The sequence below is a fragment of the Fusarium flagelliforme genome (genome assembly GCF_020744385.1).
Source record: "Fusarium flagelliforme strain FIESC 12 MPI-CAGE-AA-0113 chromosome Unknown B0J16scaffold_2, whole genome shotgun sequence".
NCBI classification, from domain to species: Eukaryota; Fungi; Ascomycota; class Sordariomycetes; order Hypocreales; family Nectriaceae; genus Fusarium; species Fusarium flagelliforme.
Window position 1 is genome coordinate 5,785,511 of NW_025763504.1, and position 19,584 is coordinate 5,805,094.

Sequence of the window (19,584 nt, forward strand, 5' to 3'; positions counted from 1 at the left end):
ATACAGGATGCAGAAGCGTTGTCAATCATGATCACCGGAGATGTCTCTTGGAAAACACTTGCAAGTCATGAATTATTTTACTGATTCTTGTCATTACTGGATCCCTTCATGATCCATTGTCATGCTATCTATGTAATCAAATAGTTTCCCATACCGTCACGCCGTAAACCATGAGACGAAGTCGTCTGGATCAAAAAACTTCTAAAGCACGCTCTAAGCCATAGAAAACTGGAGGAGAACCTTGGTGACCCGGTAGGGGTCAGCGTTGGAAGCAGGACGACGGTCCTCGAAGTAACCGTAGCCCTTGGCAGCAGTCTCGCGGGGAACGCGAATACTTGTGCCACGGTTGGCAACACCCCAAGAAAATGAGTCGATGGAACCGGTCTCGTGACGTCCAGTAAGACGGAGGTCGTTGTCCTCGCCGTACTCGGCGATACACTCAACGTGGTGAGGCTCGAGCTTCTTGAGAGCCTCCTCAATGACCTTCATGCCACCCTCCTCACGCATAGCCTTGGTGGAGAAGTTCTAGGACAAAAGTTAGCAAAACTCGCTCAATTCTTGGCTAAACCGACTGGTTTTTGGCTCAAAATGATCAGAAAGACTTACGGAGTGCAGTCCAGCTCCATTCCAGTCTCCCGCAATAGGCTTGGGGTGCAGAGAAACCTTTGCGCCGAATTCCTCGGCGACACGGTGGAGGAAGAATCGAGAAATCCAAAGCTGGTCACCCACTATAGTTTTGGCGGTTAGCGGCTGAATTGTGGAGCTCGGGAATTCCCCGGAAATAGTATCATGCCAGGCATGATGGAGATATAGACTTACTCTCAATGCCAGTGCAAGGACCGACCTGGTACTCCCACTGAGCGGGCATAACCTCTGCGTTGGTTCCGGAGATCTTGATGCCAGCGTCTATCATCATATTAGTCCAGTACTAGGAGAGCACGAAAAGGCATAGAAAGTCTGGCGGCAAACCAGCCGTTGGAACGTTGCGGCAAGACTGAGCCTTGCACAACGTCCAATGACAGCTCCCCAAACCCCCGTAGCAGGAATTACACTTACACAAGCAGGCCTTGTAGTGGGCCTCAACGATATCACGCTGGACAACCTTGCCAGTACCTACACCACAGTAGTATTCACCCTGACTGCGAACTTGTTAGATATCAAAGCCCTCTTCAAGCGGGTGTTGTTGTAACTTACGGAGCGGGGAAACCACCGGCGGGCCAGCCATAGGGTCTGTCGTCAGCGCCGAGGAGAGTGTACTCCTGCTCGAGACCGAACCAAGGCTCCTCGTCGGCGTATGTGTCCATGACCTTCACGCAGTCGTGACGGAAGTTGTACTTGTTGGGAGTTCCGTCTGACATAATGCACTCTGCTAGCACAATGATGTTGGGTGAGCCACGGAAAGGGTCGGGGTAGACGGCGCAAGGTCGAAGGTAGACGTCGGAGTTTTCACCGGGGGCCTGGTTGGTTGATGAACCGTCGAAGTTCCAGACAGGAAGGTCTGCGGGCTGGTATTCCTTCTCAGGAAGAGTCTATGAACCAGTTAGTAAACTGATCTGAACTTGATCTTTGTTGCATTGCGATGTGATATATCGTCGGTGTTCTGATATATCATGGGCGCATATCCCATGGCTCCTTCCTTTCCAGTGTAAACAAGAACGGCCCCAACCGACCCGACGGGTCGGGGCGCCATGCATTTCCCCACGTGGAGGGAATGCGATCTTGACTGGAAGGGAAGGCGCGATGGTCCCCATCGCCAACGTTGTGAAATCGCAATAGTGAAGAGTTGGCACTTACTCGAGACTTGGATCGGGTGCCACCGTCAGCGTCAACCCAGACGTACTCGGCCATGATCATGCCCTTCTGATCAAGCGCGAGATACTTCTGGAGAGTCTCCGTCCTTGAGGTGATAGGAGCGGCCTGCGGGTTGTGTTAGTGGACACGACGATGAGATGGAGCCGTGTTGGACAACGAACCATTGTGAATGTGGTTTTTTGGTGATTAGAGAGAAAAGGAATCAAGAGAGATAGTACTGGATACAATTGTATCAAGAGATGAAACGGAAATGTGAAGGATGACCGAAAATGAATTTGTTGAAAGCCGGGGCGAGGCGGGTTTTATGTTTACGGATTCGAGCCGTCAAAGAAGGTTGACTCTCTCTCTCATCCGCCTAAAGATAAGGATTCCCTGCGGCCGGATGCAGGGGCGTGGCTGTTACCGGCTTCCAGAGGTGTGGGGTTGCGTCCTCCGTCAGAAATATAATTGGTGCTCGGCAGGGCCTGAGGGGGGTGGCGTTCTCTTTCTCTACAGTACAGGACGCACAGGGGGATGGATACTTGATTTCTACCACAGATCGTCTTTTCTTCAGCACGTATTCGTCACAAAACAGCCGCAGGTAACTCGAAGTGAATTCTGACTACAATGTATCGTTGCAAGATCGCTCAAAGCAACACGGTTCATCAACGCAGCGCCAACTTGTAAATCGCTTATTCACCGCGTGTATCTCCGCATAATGTATTCAACAGACAATTAATGCCTTCATTGAGCGGTATCGACGATAGCCTCGGGGCACCGCCGTCTTGTGCTGGGTATAGCAGGTGCACTGTACATCCATATGACATAACGGGGGGCGGCTTCGGCGGAGCAGCTCACCAGAGGGAAGGGGGGTGTGCGTAGGGTGTGCCATACGTCCCTCCGTTCGATTTAACACAGCCGCTCGGCGGGGATCACCAGCGGTATATGGCGGTGCTTTTTTTATCAACATCCTATCTAACCATCACCGGCCCGGAGAGGTTGGCTCGGTGATTCTTACGGCCTGGTTTGACGACGATTCGGCTCAGTGCCGGCTCAACGCTGTTTAACAATCAGTTATCTGACAATAGTAGGCGGATATCAAGTGGTTTTACTCCGCTTACGGAGCCCCGACTCCGATTAGGGGAGAGATGACCCAGAGTGAGCCGCAACTAATTGACCCAACGTCTTATCGCCGCGACTGTGGCCCATCAACGCGTTAAAAAGTTGAGTTAATTGCGTGTGTGCTTGTGCGTCTAGAAACCGCAAAAGGATTAGCTAGAGTTGTGTGGGTGCAAATTGAGTTTCCGACACGTGCGAGGGTAGTTTGTTGTTCAGCCAGAATTCAAAATGCTTCTCTCTGTTGTGATAGTTGATATCGCTATTCAGTAAGTTATTTCGTTGTAAACCATAGATAAGGTGAACTTACCGACGCACCTCCGTCCCTGACATCCCCCGGAAATTGAACCCCCAAACTTCTCCCACTCTCAACCGTCGAGGCTATCTAATGGTGCCCGCGCCTTCGTGGGCAAAGATCCTGGGGTTGGGTGGGACATGTGTATCTCTGTGGGTGACAGAAGGTAAAAAAAAACCTACCATGCAGGACTCCTGAGCGATAAAGCATATCCTTTAGTGCTTATTATGAATAAGGATTGCTGATTAGATCATGACTTTCCAATATCACCAATGCCAATATTAGCAGAATTCAATGACTTTGTTTACATACCTTCCTCGATTCAATTCAATCTTCATACCACCTGCACCCTCTGCATCAAGTTCATCAACAAAAAGGGAATATGCGGTGGATATCAAGAAGCCTAAATCCTTGTATTCCCCAGGAACCAGTGACAACGTCTGGCTCTGGTCCCTGTCATTAATCCCTGGTACAAATTCGTACGTGCTTGACAAGACAGGAAGCGAAAGGCGCACACAGGGCATGTCAGAAACAGCTACCAACGTGCGCCCTGAGCCTCTCTGAGATGCGAGCCATGGATGCCGCAACAATATGCCCCAGTGACTCCAGCAGGCCCAGCTATTTCGAGAGCCGCTTGAAACCTGGTGCTTGTGACTCTCCAGGAAGCCCAACAGCCTCGGTGGTTCCGGTTTGTCCCTGATCTGTTACCAAATCGTTTCCTCGAGCCCCAGTCCAACCATGCCAGTTTGGGTAAGAAGGCCCTGTTTCTTTATTCGACCTATCCAACCATGCGCCGCGACGCCATAGGCGGAAGTCCTGTTCCTTCTACCGCCGCTTCTTTTTTGGTACCACCGCTGCCCCGGGTGTGTGTGGCTTTGGCTTTCTTGGGTACGGTATTCTTTTTTTGGGGTGGCGTTGGCGATGAGCTCGGCTAGGCGTGCTTGGAGAGAGACACCGACTCGGAATTGGATGCAGACTCTTATCATTGAGCATTGATTGGCTCCAAGCATGTTCTGCATAATGCCTGTTATCTCATGTTGGGCTTATAGCAGGACGGCTTCAAAGCCGTTTCAGACGTCCAAGCCCCTGGTTGGCTGCCTTTTCAGTGAAGACGAACTGTAAATCGCTCAGCAATTTGACTTTCTTCCATTTCCCCAGACCGTAGATTGCAGTGTACTGTAGTTTTCGGGACGCTCCAGATTTTCAGGCACTTCCTTTCTCCAGACTGCTCAGCCCTGACATGACTGTGTGCGGCTGTGGACTCCGGCTTCGGGGATATGCGAAGAGTTGAACGGTTGAATTGTAACTATTGAGTCTTGAATTAGTGTCGGACCGGCCATGTCACTCGATTTCTACACCTCTTCTCCCGTTTCCCCTTGAAAAAGCGATCTAGAATTAGAAGAACGACTCCATTCTGCCGGGTGCCCAGTCCAGGGTTCAATTATTCCCGAGCTGAATCCGAGTGATTACAATAGTCGGTTCCTGAGAATAGGCTGTGTGCAAAGGGATAACCTGGGACATAGAGATGTCAGAATAAATCGATTCAAATTTGTATCATCGAATGTTTTTCGAGCTTGTAATAAGCAGCTATAGTCAATGATTCCTTTGTCTGACTCTTTTTCACGAACTTTGACTATCATTGCGATGTTCTTCTCGAGACTTTTCTTGCGGGGCAGAATCGCACGAGACCAGAAAAGAAGATAGAATCCCTGGCATGCAGGGGGCTACTGTACATATTCCGGCTGCTTAATTGACATGCTCTCAAGTAAATGTATGGTAATGATAAGGCAAGCCAAGACCTGGAATAACACCCAAACGGGGCGCTTTCGTATGAGTTTGAAAGGGACGGAAATGCTAGAATTTATTTTTGCTTGTCGAGATGGGCTGATGAGTTTCCCCGGTGAGGGAACCACGTTGCGCAGATCGTTCCTCTTTCCCAAAGTTGTATTTTTTTGTCCATCAGGCAAGAGCGACGAATAGGATCACGATACTGGTTTTGGCAACTGCGCCACAGATGCGCTTGCCATCCTCTATCATTACGATATCGTCAACTCAAGAAGGAGCCTTAATCTACAGCTTGAGCGAACTTGCTTAACGTTTCACTGCGCAAATAGTCGCACTTGGTGATTTTGACTTGAATAACTACTCAAATGGGTAATTCTCCTGCTTCAATGTCCCACCCTACTTGAGATGGAGATCTGCCGCCCCCGCAATCCGCATTTGACTCGTTGGAAATCAACGAACCAATCAGACTCAAGGCTGAAACTATTACGCATTTAAATGAGCAACATCAACTCGTCCGATTCTGGGTTTACCCCAGGTTTCTGTCGATATCTTCCTATCTCTGGATAGCAAAGAGCAATTAATCTCGATCACTAAAGGCCTCAAGGTTATTGGATCGCCAGAAAAAGAAAGCAAATCGCTGGGCTTTTTTCGCTCCCACCCTCCCATTTTCCCGGCCATCAATCAGTCTGGGGAATTGGGTGATGGAATCACGTCTAGATAATTCCACGCACGAATGGGGTTGGTCCTAGTTGTTGAGATATCGTCCCGGGTTTTGAAATCAAAATCTGCCGGTTCCGCATTGGAGTGCCACATCGATGAAGAATTCAATTCAGGCACCTGGGACCTCGGGATCAAACTCCGTATCTGACATGCCGATATGTTGCGATTCACGCCGAGACCCGGCGGGGTGATTGACGGGGTGTGACGGACCTCCACCGGGGGTTGACCGTGCCAAGCTGACGTTGTTCAGAATTTGTGCGTCTTGACGCAGTTCAACACCATTCAGTGGCAACGGGTAACGGTGGTTTAAATCTCGTGATGATTTCAAGACCTACCAGAGTGGGCGGCGACTTGCATTTTACATCACTTTTTCTCATTGGTCTTGGCGAAAAAAAGGGCCAAGTTCAAATTTTTGTTATTGACCCTCAAAATGACGTCGCTATCTTGTGTCGCTACACACCCATGACGCTCTGAATGGGCACGTCCCAGTACCAGCTTGCTACCGCCATGCCGCCAACGCTCATCATAGCCGCCATGAGGAAATTGACATCATTGTTATCCAGAAGATCCCACCCATTTTCAATGGTTCTAGAAGGTCGTTGATCACCGAAACTTGACTTGCGGTGCTTGTCCTTAGCATCGTAAACGCCAACGTGAGCATCGTCATCGTCTGCAATAGCGGAGCCGCCTGACTTCTCTTTGACGTCTGCCTTTTTCAAATGCGATGCAGCATCCTGAGCAGACTCGGCTACTAGCACTCGGTTGCCGCCCTCTCCTTCAACGATCTTACCAGAACGTACATCCCGAACGGAACGTTGAAACAGGCCACCCAAGAAACTGTCCAAGACACTGCCAAGAGCACCCCATAGTACCATGAAACCCATGAATTTGCGGCGCTCTAGGGTCGTCCAGGGTGCACCACCTGCGGGCGACTGAGCAGATTCCTCATTACAGGAGGGCAGGAACATGATGGATGCAGTGACAATGATCATGGACCCAAGCAAGCCTGCACCCAAGCCCAGTAAAGTAACACCACCGTTTGTTCCGCGGGGCACCTTTCGTAGTGTTGGCGATGTAATCAAGCGAGGTTGGCCTGAAGAGAGAATGCCGAGCTCGGAGCTGAAGGTATCGGCCGCAACGGCCGCATAGTTGGCGATAATTCCCACGACCAAGAGGTCACCGCCCCAGGAGAAGCATAGTGATCCCGTAGGATCCGGGGTATTGGGATCGGCGAAGGCGGCTTCTCGTTTGCGTAGCTGGTGTGCGTGAAGGAGGGAGAGAACAGAGGCCATCAAACTGTTGGCGAGGACTGCAAAGAGTGTCAGCTATTTGCGAAGCAGTCAAACAGTCCCAAGTGCTTACCTTGAACATGTGTTCTAGGCCCTTCCCCTCCGGAGGTGCCCTTTGAACGGAGTGTATAATTGGATTTGATGTTTTCTTTGATCTGGAGTTTTTGTCAGAATTGCGGCTTGGTACAGTGTAGCGGGCGCAACTTACATGTGTCACACGCGTCCCGGCGAGGAAGAAGACACAGAGGAGCGCAAATGGTAGATTCCATGGGTGATATGCGTGGGCGATTGCTGTCAGAGTCGCAGCGAAGATGCCAGCGGGCGTTAAAGAGTTTCTGCTCTTGGCGCGGTAAATGAGCGCGCAAGTCGCTGGGAGGGCGTATAGCAATCTCATGACGGATTCCTCAAGCGCTTATAGTATTGAGAGGTTCAGGGCGCAAAGCAAGCTGGGGTTGTCGCTCTCCCTTGTAGTTAAATCAATTTGCTCCTGCTACTTTCACAAGCTCACGTTAGCGGTTGCGGTTAGTAGCCGATGAGGTAGGAGCTTCCCTTGTCAGCTGACGTCAGCGACATAGAGACAGCCACACAGCCACGTGGGCATGAGAGACTTGAGAAGGAGCCAGCGAGCACGAATATGAAAGAAGCAGTGAGACAAGACGATCAATTGAGTCGTGAAATGATCTGGGAATAAGTGCTTGATTAGCGCTATGGTGGAGTGAACTAAAGTGTCTCGAATCAACCGGAGCTTTGTATAGTCCTTCAAAAGGCACACCCTAGATTCTCCTCACACCTCGAGTAAGCTATATGGATATTGTAAAAGGTGTCTAGAAGGTTCCTAAGTCAAAGATCTTCCCCCCTGGAAGTTCTTATTAAGAAACTCAATTGCACAACAGGAAATGGTGATATGATCAAGATATCTCCCGTTCCTCGAGGCTCACCTACCCTATACTAGAAGCGTACGAAGACAGGACAGCAATGTAACAATACTGAAGTGGCCTTGATACAGTTCGTGTGCATCTTGTTTAGAATTTTCATCTTTAGCTACCGCTTCGTCGGTGTTTATTCTTTGTTCATATAACTCTGCAGATACTCCGACTTCCATTGCACTCGTTCTTCCAATCACATTTGGAGATTCATCTATCAAACTTTCATTGTGTATCAACAATCAGGAACTAAAAACCGATAGCTTTTGTAGAGGTAGACATGTCAACCAACAAAAAAGTCAAGAACGTTGATAGCTCTCGATGTGTAAGTTCTTGAATGCTGGTGGTTGTGGTGAATAATTACCAGGTGCCGATGTTAGGACTATAGGTTTATGAACTTAACTCAGGGCTGGCTATTATCTAGCCTTGAAGCTTAAAGAAGGGACAGCCTATGGATATAATCGTTGTGTATGGCTTTCATACACGAAAGATCGACAGGTAAACTGTAGATAACGTTGAACACAAACATCGGGGTACAATAAGGCTGGGCAACTGATAGCAACCAGATACTAAATGTTAATTACTTGACTGGAGCCCAAACTACATATCTTGAAAATTAATATAGTGTATCTAAGATTCAGGAAATAAAGTCCTGCCGCCTCCTAGATATGCTATCATATTGCCCCTATCTCGAGAATAGATTCCCTCCTAAACATTGATAAGGTACACAGATGCAAGACGCCAAATCACCACGGGCAATAAAGTAACTGACGCCGCCAGCGGCTAGTATCGGATTCGTAAATCGCGACCAAACCCTGATATTCAAATGCTTCATTCTGGTTCTTCTCCCCAAAATGTCATAACTCCAGACCTCAGCCTTGAACCATTTTACAAACCATCGAACTAACACAAAACTCATGTCTCTTCCATATCAAGAGCTTGAAAAGGTATATAAGTAGTGTCTTCGGCACTGCCATTCGACCAAACCCATTGGTTGTTCTGAATAGAGGCCGGGCCAGCAGCTTGGAAATTCAACATTGGGGGTGCTTGTGAGTACCATACAGCCTGCATGGGAGTTCCATTATGTAATTGCTGCTGAGCTACTGTAGGAGGACTCAAATTGCTGGTTTCAATCGCACCTTGGGAGTAGTTTTCGTTGATATGCCATTTATTTGTTTCTCCGAAGGGAGTGAATGAGGAAACACTGGTCGACGATCCCGACGAGGATGGTATGGATGAAGATATTCTCGAACCGTTTGCAGAAAATTGAAAAGGTATATCAGTTGACGACTCATCTGCCACAAGGAAGTTACTTGAAACTTTGACGTTGCCTTGAGGGGAATGGGACATGGATCGCATATTGTTCAGTCCCAAACCCAACAATCCCGATGTATTTGAGGAGTCATGGTCACCAAAAGCTCGCACTGAAGCCTTTAGTTGTTTTCTTACTTTCAGTAATGTCGCACTCTGGCAGAAATGTCTGGTCTTACTGATCGTATACAGTGAGCCTGCTAAAGAACACAGCTGATTGCCCCATTCCTGGCGGAAGTAACCATGATTGAGGTCGAGCCCCAAGTTGCCACGAACGAGACTGAAAGCCCGGGAACAAGTATCTAAGAGATTGCAGAAAGCGCTGGATAGAGGTTGTTGAATTGGAGAAGCCGAGGCCGTATGATGACTGGACTGCCCAGAAGGGGGCGATAGGCACTGAACAATCTGCTCCAACAAGGAGCAATATCTGTGCAAAGTCTCTGTAGGAACGACAACTTGGTCGTATAATGGCTGGTGTTTTGGGAAGAGGAGTTGGACTATTATTGTCTGGTGGAACGCTATGATTAGGCGCTGCGTTTCATTGTCTGACTGGCCACACATATTGGCAACTTTTGCATTCGAGCTCTCAACTGCATGTATCGCTTCTTTGCAGATGCGAACACCATGCTCTGGCGCGGCTTGGTCTGGCTGCGACAGAATATATGCAACCGTGTTGACTATATACGCGAGGGGTCGCATTTCTCGAATGTTGCTTTTCTGCTTCTGCAGCGTATTGAAGTTTTCGGAGACTAGATCAAGTTGGATAGAAATCGACGAGGTCTCTGTCTCTGGGAGGCAATCTAGGTTGAAGGTCGATGGAGCCATATCAGGCGAGCCTCCAGCTTGGACAGACATCCAGATATGGAGTGAAAAAGTTGTCCACCATAGATTGGTTACAACCTCTTTCTCAACATCTAGCACGTCGACTCCATTAATACGACTCGAGCTGGGCGGAGAGACATCGTTCGACATGCTGTCCTTGATTTGTGTTACCAACTTGCTGGCAACTTCGATATAGCAGATGGCTCGACGGAATTCGTTTGAAGACAGAGCACTCCATGCTAGCAACACCAGGGTCTGTGCAGTTGTTACACCTTTGTATACCCTCGTTGGTACCCCAGAGTGTACAGCATCCTTGTCCTCGGAAAGGTGGTATGAAGGACGCATCTGTAGCTGGGCTCGGGCCCACTGCAGGAGCTCATGCCCTCGAGTTACCATGGATCCATCACCAACGACAAAGCTGGCATCTGCAAGCATGACAGCTACGAGGATCTCGTCGCAGGTATCTTCGCGCAATTCCCGGAGGAGTAGCGTCTTCGAAATGAGAAAGGTCAGAGGGTGTGCAGAGAACCAGACATCGATCAGTTGGTTCCTCTGTCGATGGCTAAAGGTGGAAATAGGACTGGTGCAATATGATGTAGCGTTGTCGAACATAGTGAATGTTGAATCATTGGATAGCCCAGAACGGATCGAGTGGTTGTTTAAATCATCGGATTGGCATGCTCCCAAGGCGCTGTATCTTTGGCCAGCGGAGCCGACCAGGTCGTCAGCTATCAGGCGAAGGAGTCCAATGCACCGAATATTATTACTGCTTGATTGTGATTGAATATGATTGGGTTCTCCAAAGATCAAATGCGAAAACTTGTCCTGAAACACCTGCTCAAGGGAGGCAGCGAGACTCTCGACGCCATCTCCTAGTGGCACAAGATCTTCATGGGCTCTTCGAGGAGACATGGAAGAGGAAGAGTTGGCTGAACATGATCTTCTTCTCTTGCTGTCAGGTAGATCATGATCACTCCGCACCTGTAATAAACTGCTGGGTTTGGTGCCATCGAAGCTATGGTTGCGTCCTTTACCTCTCGAGGATTCAAAGTCGTAGATACAATCGACACCTTGCTTACGACAAGCTTCGCAGATGGTGTCGTTGGAGCACTTGATCTTCCTCGCTCGACAAAACGCACAAGATCGTCTCAAGGGGTGTTTTGAAGTCATGCTGTTGCTGAAGGGGTATTTGTTCAGGGATTGGTAAACATGGATTGCTGTGCCTGGGGGACAAGGGGAACCTGACAGCTCTCAGAGTAGTACGTGACAGAAGAAAACAAGAACTCCCGAGGAAATGCCAAGAAGGTGATCTTTGTATGAGGTTGAAATGGCGTCGGCTGCCTTGGATTAGTTTCGAAATAGAGCAGCCTCAACAAGAGCTAGGCAAGCCCACACTGTAGGGCTCAGGACAATACTACCTGGTACCTGGTCTTATTGGTAGGTAATCTTAGAAGTAACCGAAAGCTTGTTTAGGTAGCTTCCATGTCAAAAGCCTGCATCATTTAGGGCTGAAAGCCTCAAAGCGTGGCAGTGTCCTGTCGTGTGTGCCGTCGTGCTGGTAACATGGAGGGATAGCTCTAAAGAAAGGAAGACAATGTATTGGATGGGATGACAATGAGGTTGGCATGACACCTTGGCAGAAGGCAGTGTAGAAGCAAGTGTCAGATGCTTATTCTTAGAGTATAGTATCAAAGCACTAAGTAGTACCTAACGTAGGAATTACCCACGCTTTGGACCAGGCGTTTGGCAAGGCAGTTATCGGCATACCCGTTATGTCACCGCTTAGTCTACGTCTATATACGAAAATTATTCATTTATATGTCGCTTATCTACTCAGCAGCAGCTTATAGTCAATGTCCATGAGCTTCCTTTATTGACATCGTGAGGTAGCTGACAGAGTCCAGACTTTGACTTCAAAACAAACCAACCAACCCACAAACTACCAAAGCAAATTCAGGTAATATCTGAATCATTGTACTTAATTAGACTCCTCGCAGTGCGTGCCCAATACGGCACACCTGAAATAGGTAGTCAGATGTCTTGTAAAGAAACTTGATCCAGAACGCTCCGAAGCTGTACGCAGTTTATCACAAACACTGTATAGAAAATGGCGTCAAGGGCCTCAGCTTCTAACCTGTTTCTGTTGCCAGGCCGTCCATGCAGGAGAGAACCGTTGGTGTGGTTGAATCCTACGGCAGTGAGTGTCTTGCCTGTTGGGTGCGTTGCAAGGATGCGGAAACTTTTTCGTAATATTATGAAGAAATGCTTGTCAGAATTTATAAGTGAGTAATTTCGTGTGATTAAATCTCAAGACATACAGACCGAAGACATCTTCCTCAGTATTCTAGCTCTTCCCACAAAATAGTCACCCACTCCCTCAACTTCCATTACACTCCAAGCCTCTCCAGCTGGAAATAAACTCATATTGAATTAGAATACAATGACCTCAATGGGCGGTAAGGGGTCAAACGGTGCCGCTTTTTGGTGTGGCGCCGAGCCATTGGTTCTCGCATTGCTAGTTTAGCTGGGCTGAGTCTTACATGGCTTTCTCGTGGCTATCTCGTTATGGCCAATTACAAGCTTCGGATCTGTTGCTCCCATGCAGCGAACATTCAGCTGAGTGATAGGTAGGATCTTGTAACAGAAGTAGCTTCAGTTTTCGCTGGAAAAATTGAATCCCGAACCTTTTGTTTTTACTCTATTCAGACTGAATATAAACTCAACTGGACAGTAATCGACAAGCACCATTTGCAACTCAAGCTTACATAGTATCACCCACAAACCAAACCTACTAAGAGCGTTTTGTTGACAGCTCAAATAGAGTTGATCTACATCTCAAACTCCACACGGAACGCCGTCATACCGAGCGCCCTCGCTCCATCTGTTCTAGACCCTACAGCACAGTACGCAACAAATAGCAACGGGAAATACCGATCCTATCAAATTCTGCTAGTACGAGGCTTGCTGTTGTGGTGGTAAACTTCCTGGCCAACCATCTACCCAGAGATTCTAGGCTCATAGCACAGGACCTACATGTGCTCAGCTAAGCATCCATACGACTCTGTGGCTCGGTGGCTGTACTGTATCGTAACGCACACAACGGCAAATTCCGCTGACGCTTGTCACGTAGTATGCATAGTGCGACTGCATCTCTCCAGCCAAGGCAGAATCTAGAATCCTTGCGGTAGCAGCTATGGCATTGAGACTTCTGTATTACCGCAGACTGTTCAACAACATTTGGCTGAGCATACCCGATGCCAAAACATTCCGATTCACATGTCACATTTGAGTCAACGGCGAAACCCTTATTTTGTCCAAATCCAAAATTGATTCTAAATATTGCCAAGTGGCAGATGATAGATGATTTCGCTAAACCAGTCCCGCACCATGTGTTGAAATGTCACGTCCAATGTTTCGCCTTCCCGTCCGTGACTCCCACGTTGAGTTGAGGGAGTACAGTCCCGTATGCCTTGCTTCCAGCCCCTAATCCATTATACATGAGAGTTTTGGTATCATTAAAACAGACCTTCGATCTCGCCTGTCTCCACGTTGACATCAACGTTGAGGTATCCAGGGGCCGTTGGCAAACCGGGGATAGTTTGGATATCAGCAGCGAGTGCATACCTGGGAATACGTTAGTTACGTTACTTTGAACAGCAGTGAGTCAGCTTACAGGTATCCTGCTCCGGCGGCCATTCTGACGTCGCGAATGGGGATCGTGAAGCCAGTGGGAGCACCCTTCAGGTCGGGATCGTGAGAAAGGGAGTATTGCGTCTTGGCCACGCAGATAGGCAAGTGGCCGTATCCTTGACGGGTGTATGTATCGACCTTCTTCTGGGCAAGCTCACTGAGCTCGACCTTCTCGGCGCCGTACATTTTCTTTCCAATAGCCTCAAGGCGCTCGTGGACAGTTCCCTTGAGGTCGTAGGTGAACTGAAGATCCTTGGGCTTATCGGCAGCCGCAATAACACCGTGAGCCAGGTCGACGGCACCCTTACCACCCTCAGCCCAGTGGTTAGACAGGATAGCATCCTCAGCACCAGCTGAGACTGCCTCTTCACGAATGACAGCGATCTCAGCATCGGTGTCAGTCACAAACTTGTTGATTGCCACAACGACGGGAATACCAAATGATTTGGCGTTGGCAATCTGCTTCTTGAGGTTCACGCAACCAGCGCGCAGAATGTCGACATTCTCCTCCTTGTAAACGGGGCTGAGGGCAGCACCAGGGGCAATGGGAGGAGCACCACCGTGAACCTTGAGAGCTCGAACTGTAGCAACGATGACAACAACATCGGGAGTAAGTCCAGAGGTGCGGCACTTGATGTTGAAGAATCGTTCGCCTCCCATAGTAAAGTCAAAACCAGCCTCAGTAACTACGAAACCGGCCTTCTCGCTATGGTCCTCGTCGGCCTCAGTACCGGCAAGCTTCAGGGCAAGCTTGTCAGCGAGGATAGAGCTCTGTCCAATGCTAATATTAGCGAAGGGACCAGCATGGACGAAGACGGGAGTGCCCTCAAGGGTCTGCATGAGGTTGGGCTTGATAGCGTCCTTCATGAGGGCAGTGAGGGCACCACCAGCACCGATATCGTCGGCTGTGACAGTGTCGCCATTTCGTGATGTGGCTACGACCATTGATCCCAGGCGCTCACGCATCTCAGCCAAGTCGTTGCTGAGCGCGAGGATAGCCATACACTCGCTAGCGACAGTGATGTCGAAGCCAGTCTCCCGGGTCTGACCCTTCTCAGTAGGGGCAGTGCCCACTGTGATGCCTCGCAAGTGACGGTCATTGACGTCGAGAACTCGTCTCCAGGTGATAGTCTCAGGATCGATGTCCAGTCGAGCAAATCGGTGAATCTCGTCTTCAGTCAGCTCGTCGGGGTTGGTCTTCTCGATTCCGAGCTTCTTCAGTCGGCGGAGCATAACAGGGGCAAACTTTCTCTCGCCGTTCTTAGCAGGGACAAGTCGCTTGTACAGGGGGCCGTCCTTCTGGGTGTTCTCGTGGAAGATACGAGTCTCAATAGCAGCCGCTAGCAAGTTGTTGGCGGCAGTAATGGCGTGGATGTCGCCAGTCAAATGCATGTTGAATTCATCCATAGGGATTACCTGACTGTAGCCTCCTCCGGCAGCACCTCCCTTGATACCAAAGGTAGGGCCCTGGCTGGGCTGTCGTACATTGGCGAATGTCAAGCGTCCAACATGAGCTCCGAGCGCCTGAGCCAAGCCCATGGTAGTTGTGGACTTGCCCTCACCAAGAGGAGTGGGAGTGATACCGGTGACAACAACATAACGGCCGTTTCTTCGGTGCTCCAGTCGTTGCATGAGGCCAAGGTCAACCTTGGCCTTGTATGCGCCGTAGGGCTCCAGCTCGTGAGGTGCAATGCCAATCTCTGCGGCAATGCGGGTGATGTCCTTGGGTGTTTGTGCTCGCGAAACAGCGATATCTGAAGGAACAGGGTCCTCCAGCTTCAGGGGTAGAGGGATGGTCTTTCGAAGCTTCTGAGACTCGAAGTACCAGGTTGTGGCATCGACAACGTTCTGCATCAACATGGCAACAGTCATGGGTCCGACACCGCCAGGAACTGGAGTGATGGCGGAAGCAACCTCGACGGCAGCAGAATAGTCTACATCGCCAACGAGTCGCTGGCCAGACTTCTTGGTAGAATCGGGGATGAAGTTGGTTCCCACGTCGATGACAACAGCACCAGGTTTGATCCAGCTGCCCTGGACAAAGAAAGGCTGACCAATAGCGGCGACGATAACATCTGCATTTCGAACATGTTGCTCAATGTTTTGCGTCTTGGAGTGAACAACGGTAACAGTGGCGTCGGCGTTGCGCAAGAGATAGCTCACAGGGCTACCGACAATATCACTTCTTCCAAGGACAACGGCGTTCTTTCCCTTAAGGTCAATACCAGACTCCTTAAGGAGGATCATGCAACCCTTGGGTGTGCAAGGAATGAAAAGAGGTTTGCCGCCCCTCTTAGCGAGCTCTCCAATGTTCTTGGTGCCAAATCCGTCGACATCCTTCTCATCTGCCACAAATGACGTGATGGTGTACTCAGAGATGTGCTTGGGGAGAGGAAGTTGAACCAAAATGCCATGAACAGCGGGGTCATTGTTGTACTGGCGAATATGGTCAAGGAGCTCTGCCTCTGAGATAGTCTCAGGGTATTGAAGCAGTTGACTATCAATACTAGCCTGGAATGGTCAGTCAGTGAATGAGTCTTGAGGTGTAAATTTGTCTGACTCACCTCTGCAGCAGCCTTCAGCTTCATGCGAACATAGGTAGCTATATCGCGGGGTTAGTGGTGAGATGATCTCATGATGGCGGGGCAGGATTACGAACAGGAGTCTGATCGATCACCCACTGTAAGACAATTGAGTCAGCGTTGAACAAGTAGAGTATCACGGGCAATAGGTCATACCTTGGATGATCTTGAGGCAGGGCTTGAACCTGGGGTTGAGCTTCTGCTTCTCGGTCACCTCAGCACAGAGCTTCTCCCTGATCGACTTGGCAATGGCATTGCCGTCGAGCTTTGTAGCAACCATTGTGGTCGAGGAAAAGAGTCTTTTCTGGTGTGGAAAATGGTTCGAAAAAGACAAAGACTCGACAACAGAGATTGAAGCAAAGACTGAAGCCGAGTTGTTTCGTCGGTTATTGACTGGGAAGCAGTCGCTGTATATAGCTTGAGCTTGGACTTGGGCTTGGGCAGGAGCTGTCGAGTTGAGAGGAGGGGCAGCAGTCCGAATAGCGGCGCTTGGAGGAACCCCGGTGGACACGGCAGGAACGTCCGAACACGTGTGAAAGAGGCTTTGCCTGTGCGACTTTGTGCGTGAAGACGGTTGCGGGTGGGTGAGAATCTGACTTTGCTGGGACCCGCCTACTGCGGGTTCGGCTTGGTGCGTATATGATCGGCTGGACGGCCGTTGATGCTTGCAATTGCAGCAATTGAGGCTTGATGGTATCGATAACGCTGATGATAGAACCCGCAAAGACCGTCGCTGTCTCGGGACCTCTCGGAAAATACTCGTTCTCTTCAACACGGCGCAACGGAAGAGCTCGCCGTACATGATGATCTCGAATATAATTACACTTCAACTTGCAAATCTGTATTAGATGCCGAACAATCTCCAGATGTCCGTCGGGTTAATGGCGATAATGTGTGCATGCAAGTCGATGCAATGCAAGCCCTTTCCGTAAGGAATCCTTCTAGATGGAATAGGAACAGAAAGAGAAAGGTAATGGAAACTTGTCAGACTCAATGAAAGGTTGTTAGACAGCAAAAGGCAACAATAACATGACACAGTATCGCACGAGGAACAGCCAATTCCTCTGAAGCCGAAATACTCTTTCTCGCGAATATCGTTCGATCAAGCACAGCTAGGCTTACAACTACTCCATACCAGAATAATTGCGATCCAATGTCTGTAGCAGTCGGTCGTGTGACTGACTTCCTATGCCTCGAGGCAGGGCTGACACAGTCTCGAAAGGAATGCAAGGACCAGTGTAAGTTCAGCTGTGACTCGTAATCGCAAAGCCAATAAGATTGGCAAGTTTGGTTGCAGTCAGAGATATACCTTCAGCCTTGCTTTTGTCTTACACTGAGAGTTGCAGGGTTTGACTTCTAGAAATTTACTGAGTCCTACTTGAGTTCTTGATGCCTCAGGACCGACGTTATGAGGTGAGGTCATATTCAGTCAACAAAAGATCATGCAATGAATCATCTCTGGGCGCTCCCACCAACTGAGTTACTCATTTTCTTATGACTCTTTAACTCCTTCGTATGACTCCAAATGCTCTATAGATCTGTGATAGGCTAGAACAACAGGCAGTCGCTGACTGCATAAGCGACGAAATTACTCGATCAATTCAACTCTTTCTGGGCCGTTCCACTGAGTGTTTATTTCGAACACTCTAAACTTAGTAGCTCCTCCCAGGCAGTCCAATCTTCGAACATGGCCAAGTTCAGTTTTAACACGCCACATGCTCTACATCAGGCATCAGCCCTGTGCCACTATCTTAGCTGGGAGGCGGGGGACTGATTTCTTGCCCCACCAAAAGGTCCAAAACGCACACAACCGCCAAAATTTCATCGCGAAAGCCCTCGCCATATAATCAGCCGCTCCGAACCTGCTTTCGTCAACCCCTCCTAGTGCCTGACCCCCGAAACCGAAATCATGAGGCCCATTCTTCTTGCCGGGCACGAGCGTGCGCTCACCCAAATTAAGTACGTGAAGCTTTTGTCTTTGTCCTGTCCAGTCTGTATGGAGGGAGATCAAGTTACAAAGAGGGGGATATTGGCCTGCGAGTGTTCTGCTCGTCGACTTGGGAACCTTCAACTTCGCCTACAACCATACTAACCTCTACCTAGGTACAACAAAGATGGCGATCTCATCTTCTCCGTCGCAAAGGATCAGCAAATCTGCGCCTGGTTCTCCCACAACGGCGAGCGTCTTGGAACCTACCACGGCCATGTCGGTGCCATCTGGACTGTCGATGTCAACCCCACCTCAACCATGATCGCCTCCGGTTCTGCCGACAACACTATCCGACTCTGGGAGGTCAAGACCGGTCGCCTTATCAAGACCTGGGAGTTCCCTACCGCCGTCAAGCGAGTCGAGTTCAACGAGGATGGCACTAAGCTGCTGGGAGTTACCGAGAAGCGAATGGGTTACCTTTCCAACATCGTCGTTATCGACATCAACCCCGACCTCAACGCCGAACAGACCGACGAGAGGAGCCTTACCATTGTTTGCGACGAGAGCAAGGCCACCGTTGCTGGCTGGAGCGCCCTGAGCAAGTTCATCATCGCTGGCCACGAGGATGGCAGCGTAAGCCGATACGACGCCAAGACCGGTGACCTGCTCGACAACGTCCCCGTTCACGAGCTTCAGCAGCCTATCGTCGATCTCCAGTGGTCTCCCGACCGCCTCTACTTCATTACTGCCTGCAAGGACAAGACTTCCAAGGTATGTTTGGTCCTTCGAAGTTGACATCTAATGCTAACTATATCAAGCTCATCTCTGCTCGCGACCTCGAGGTCCTCAAGACTTACGTAGCCGACACACCTCTCAACAGTGCCACTATCACCCCCAAGAAGGACTTCGTCATCCTTGGTGGTGGTCAAGCCGCTATGGATGTTACCCGAACCTCTGCCCGTCAGGGTAAGTTCGAGGCCCGTTTCTACCACAAGGTTTTCGAGGACGAGATCGGCCGTGTCCGAGGTCACTTCGGTCCCCTCAACACTGTTGCCGCCGACCCTACAGGCAAGAGCTATGCCAGCGGCGGAGAGGACGGATACGTGCGAGTTCACCACTTCGACAAGGGCTACTTCGACTTCAACTACGAGGTCGAGAGGGAACGAATCAACCGAATGCAGTAGATACGTTCTTTTCCTGTGTGCTTGCATAGTACGGCGTTAAGGGGGACAAATAAATAAATCTTTTTTTGTTCAAATGGGGCAAAAAATAAACGGAAGCTGGAGGCGATGGGAAAGAAAAGACTTGGGATGTGTAAGGGGAGATAAGA

General features: G+C 49.5%; 5 protein-coding genes across 5 annotated transcripts; 1 reads left to right on the forward strand and 4 right to left on the reverse strand.

Annotated features, from left to right (window-relative positions):
* On the reverse strand, nucleotides 1–2,228 carry B0J16DRAFT_335649 (glutamine synthetase). The gene is made up of 7 exons (XM_046127101.1): nucleotides 1,974–2,228; nucleotides 1,795–1,917; nucleotides 1,195–1,529; nucleotides 1,057–1,139; nucleotides 820–906; nucleotides 607–728; nucleotides 1–525 (listed from the first exon to the last, which is right to left on the reverse strand). The coding sequence occupies exons 1-7, from the start codon at nucleotides 1,974–1,976 to the stop codon at nucleotides 214–216; spliced, it is 1,065 nt and encodes a 354-aa protein (XP_045987529.1). The 5' UTR covers nucleotides 1,977–2,228; the 3' UTR covers nucleotides 1–213.
* Nucleotides 2,229–6,159: 3,931 nt separating this feature from the next.
* On the reverse strand, nucleotides 6,160–7,390 carry B0J16DRAFT_381499 (integral membrane protein DUF92-domain-containing protein; the record flags this gene model as incomplete). Its single annotated transcript, XM_046131169.1, has 3 exons — nucleotides 6,160–7,016; nucleotides 7,070–7,151; nucleotides 7,205–7,390. 3 exons carry the CDS (start codon nucleotides 7,388–7,390, stop codon nucleotides 6,160–6,162), a joined length of 1,125 nt encoding a protein of 374 aa, XP_045987530.1.
* A 1,111-nt stretch (nucleotides 7,391–8,501) lies between these two features.
* On the reverse strand, nucleotides 8,502–11,416 carry B0J16DRAFT_301308 (uncharacterized protein). Its single transcript, XM_046124584.1, has one exon. The coding sequence runs from the start codon at nucleotides 11,220–11,222 to the stop codon at nucleotides 8,835–8,837; it is 2,388 nt and encodes a 795-aa protein (XP_045987531.1). The 5' UTR covers nucleotides 11,223–11,416; the 3' UTR covers nucleotides 8,502–8,834.
* A 1,944-nt stretch (nucleotides 11,417–13,360) lies between these two features.
* B0J16DRAFT_335666 (formate--tetrahydrofolate ligase-domain-containing protein) lies at nucleotides 13,361–16,424 on the reverse strand. The gene is made up of 3 exons (XM_046127102.1): nucleotides 16,307–16,424; nucleotides 13,726–16,253; nucleotides 13,361–13,676 (listed from the first exon to the last, which is right to left on the reverse strand). The coding sequence occupies exons 1-3, from the start codon at nucleotides 16,328–16,330 to the stop codon at nucleotides 13,568–13,570; spliced, it is 2,661 nt and encodes an 886-aa protein (XP_045987532.1). The 5' UTR covers nucleotides 16,331–16,424; the 3' UTR covers nucleotides 13,361–13,567.
* Nucleotides 16,425–18,233: 1,809 nt separating this feature from the next.
* B0J16DRAFT_262390 (WD40-repeat-containing domain protein) lies at nucleotides 18,234–19,438 on the forward strand (the record flags this gene model as incomplete). The annotated part of the gene is made up of 3 exons (XM_046123304.1): nucleotides 18,234–18,283; nucleotides 18,428–19,025; nucleotides 19,073–19,438. The coding sequence occupies 3 exons, from the start codon at nucleotides 18,234–18,236 to the stop codon at nucleotides 19,436–19,438; spliced, it is 1,014 nt and encodes a 337-aa protein (XP_045987533.1).
* Between the last annotated feature and the right edge of the window lie 146 nt (nucleotides 19,439–19,584).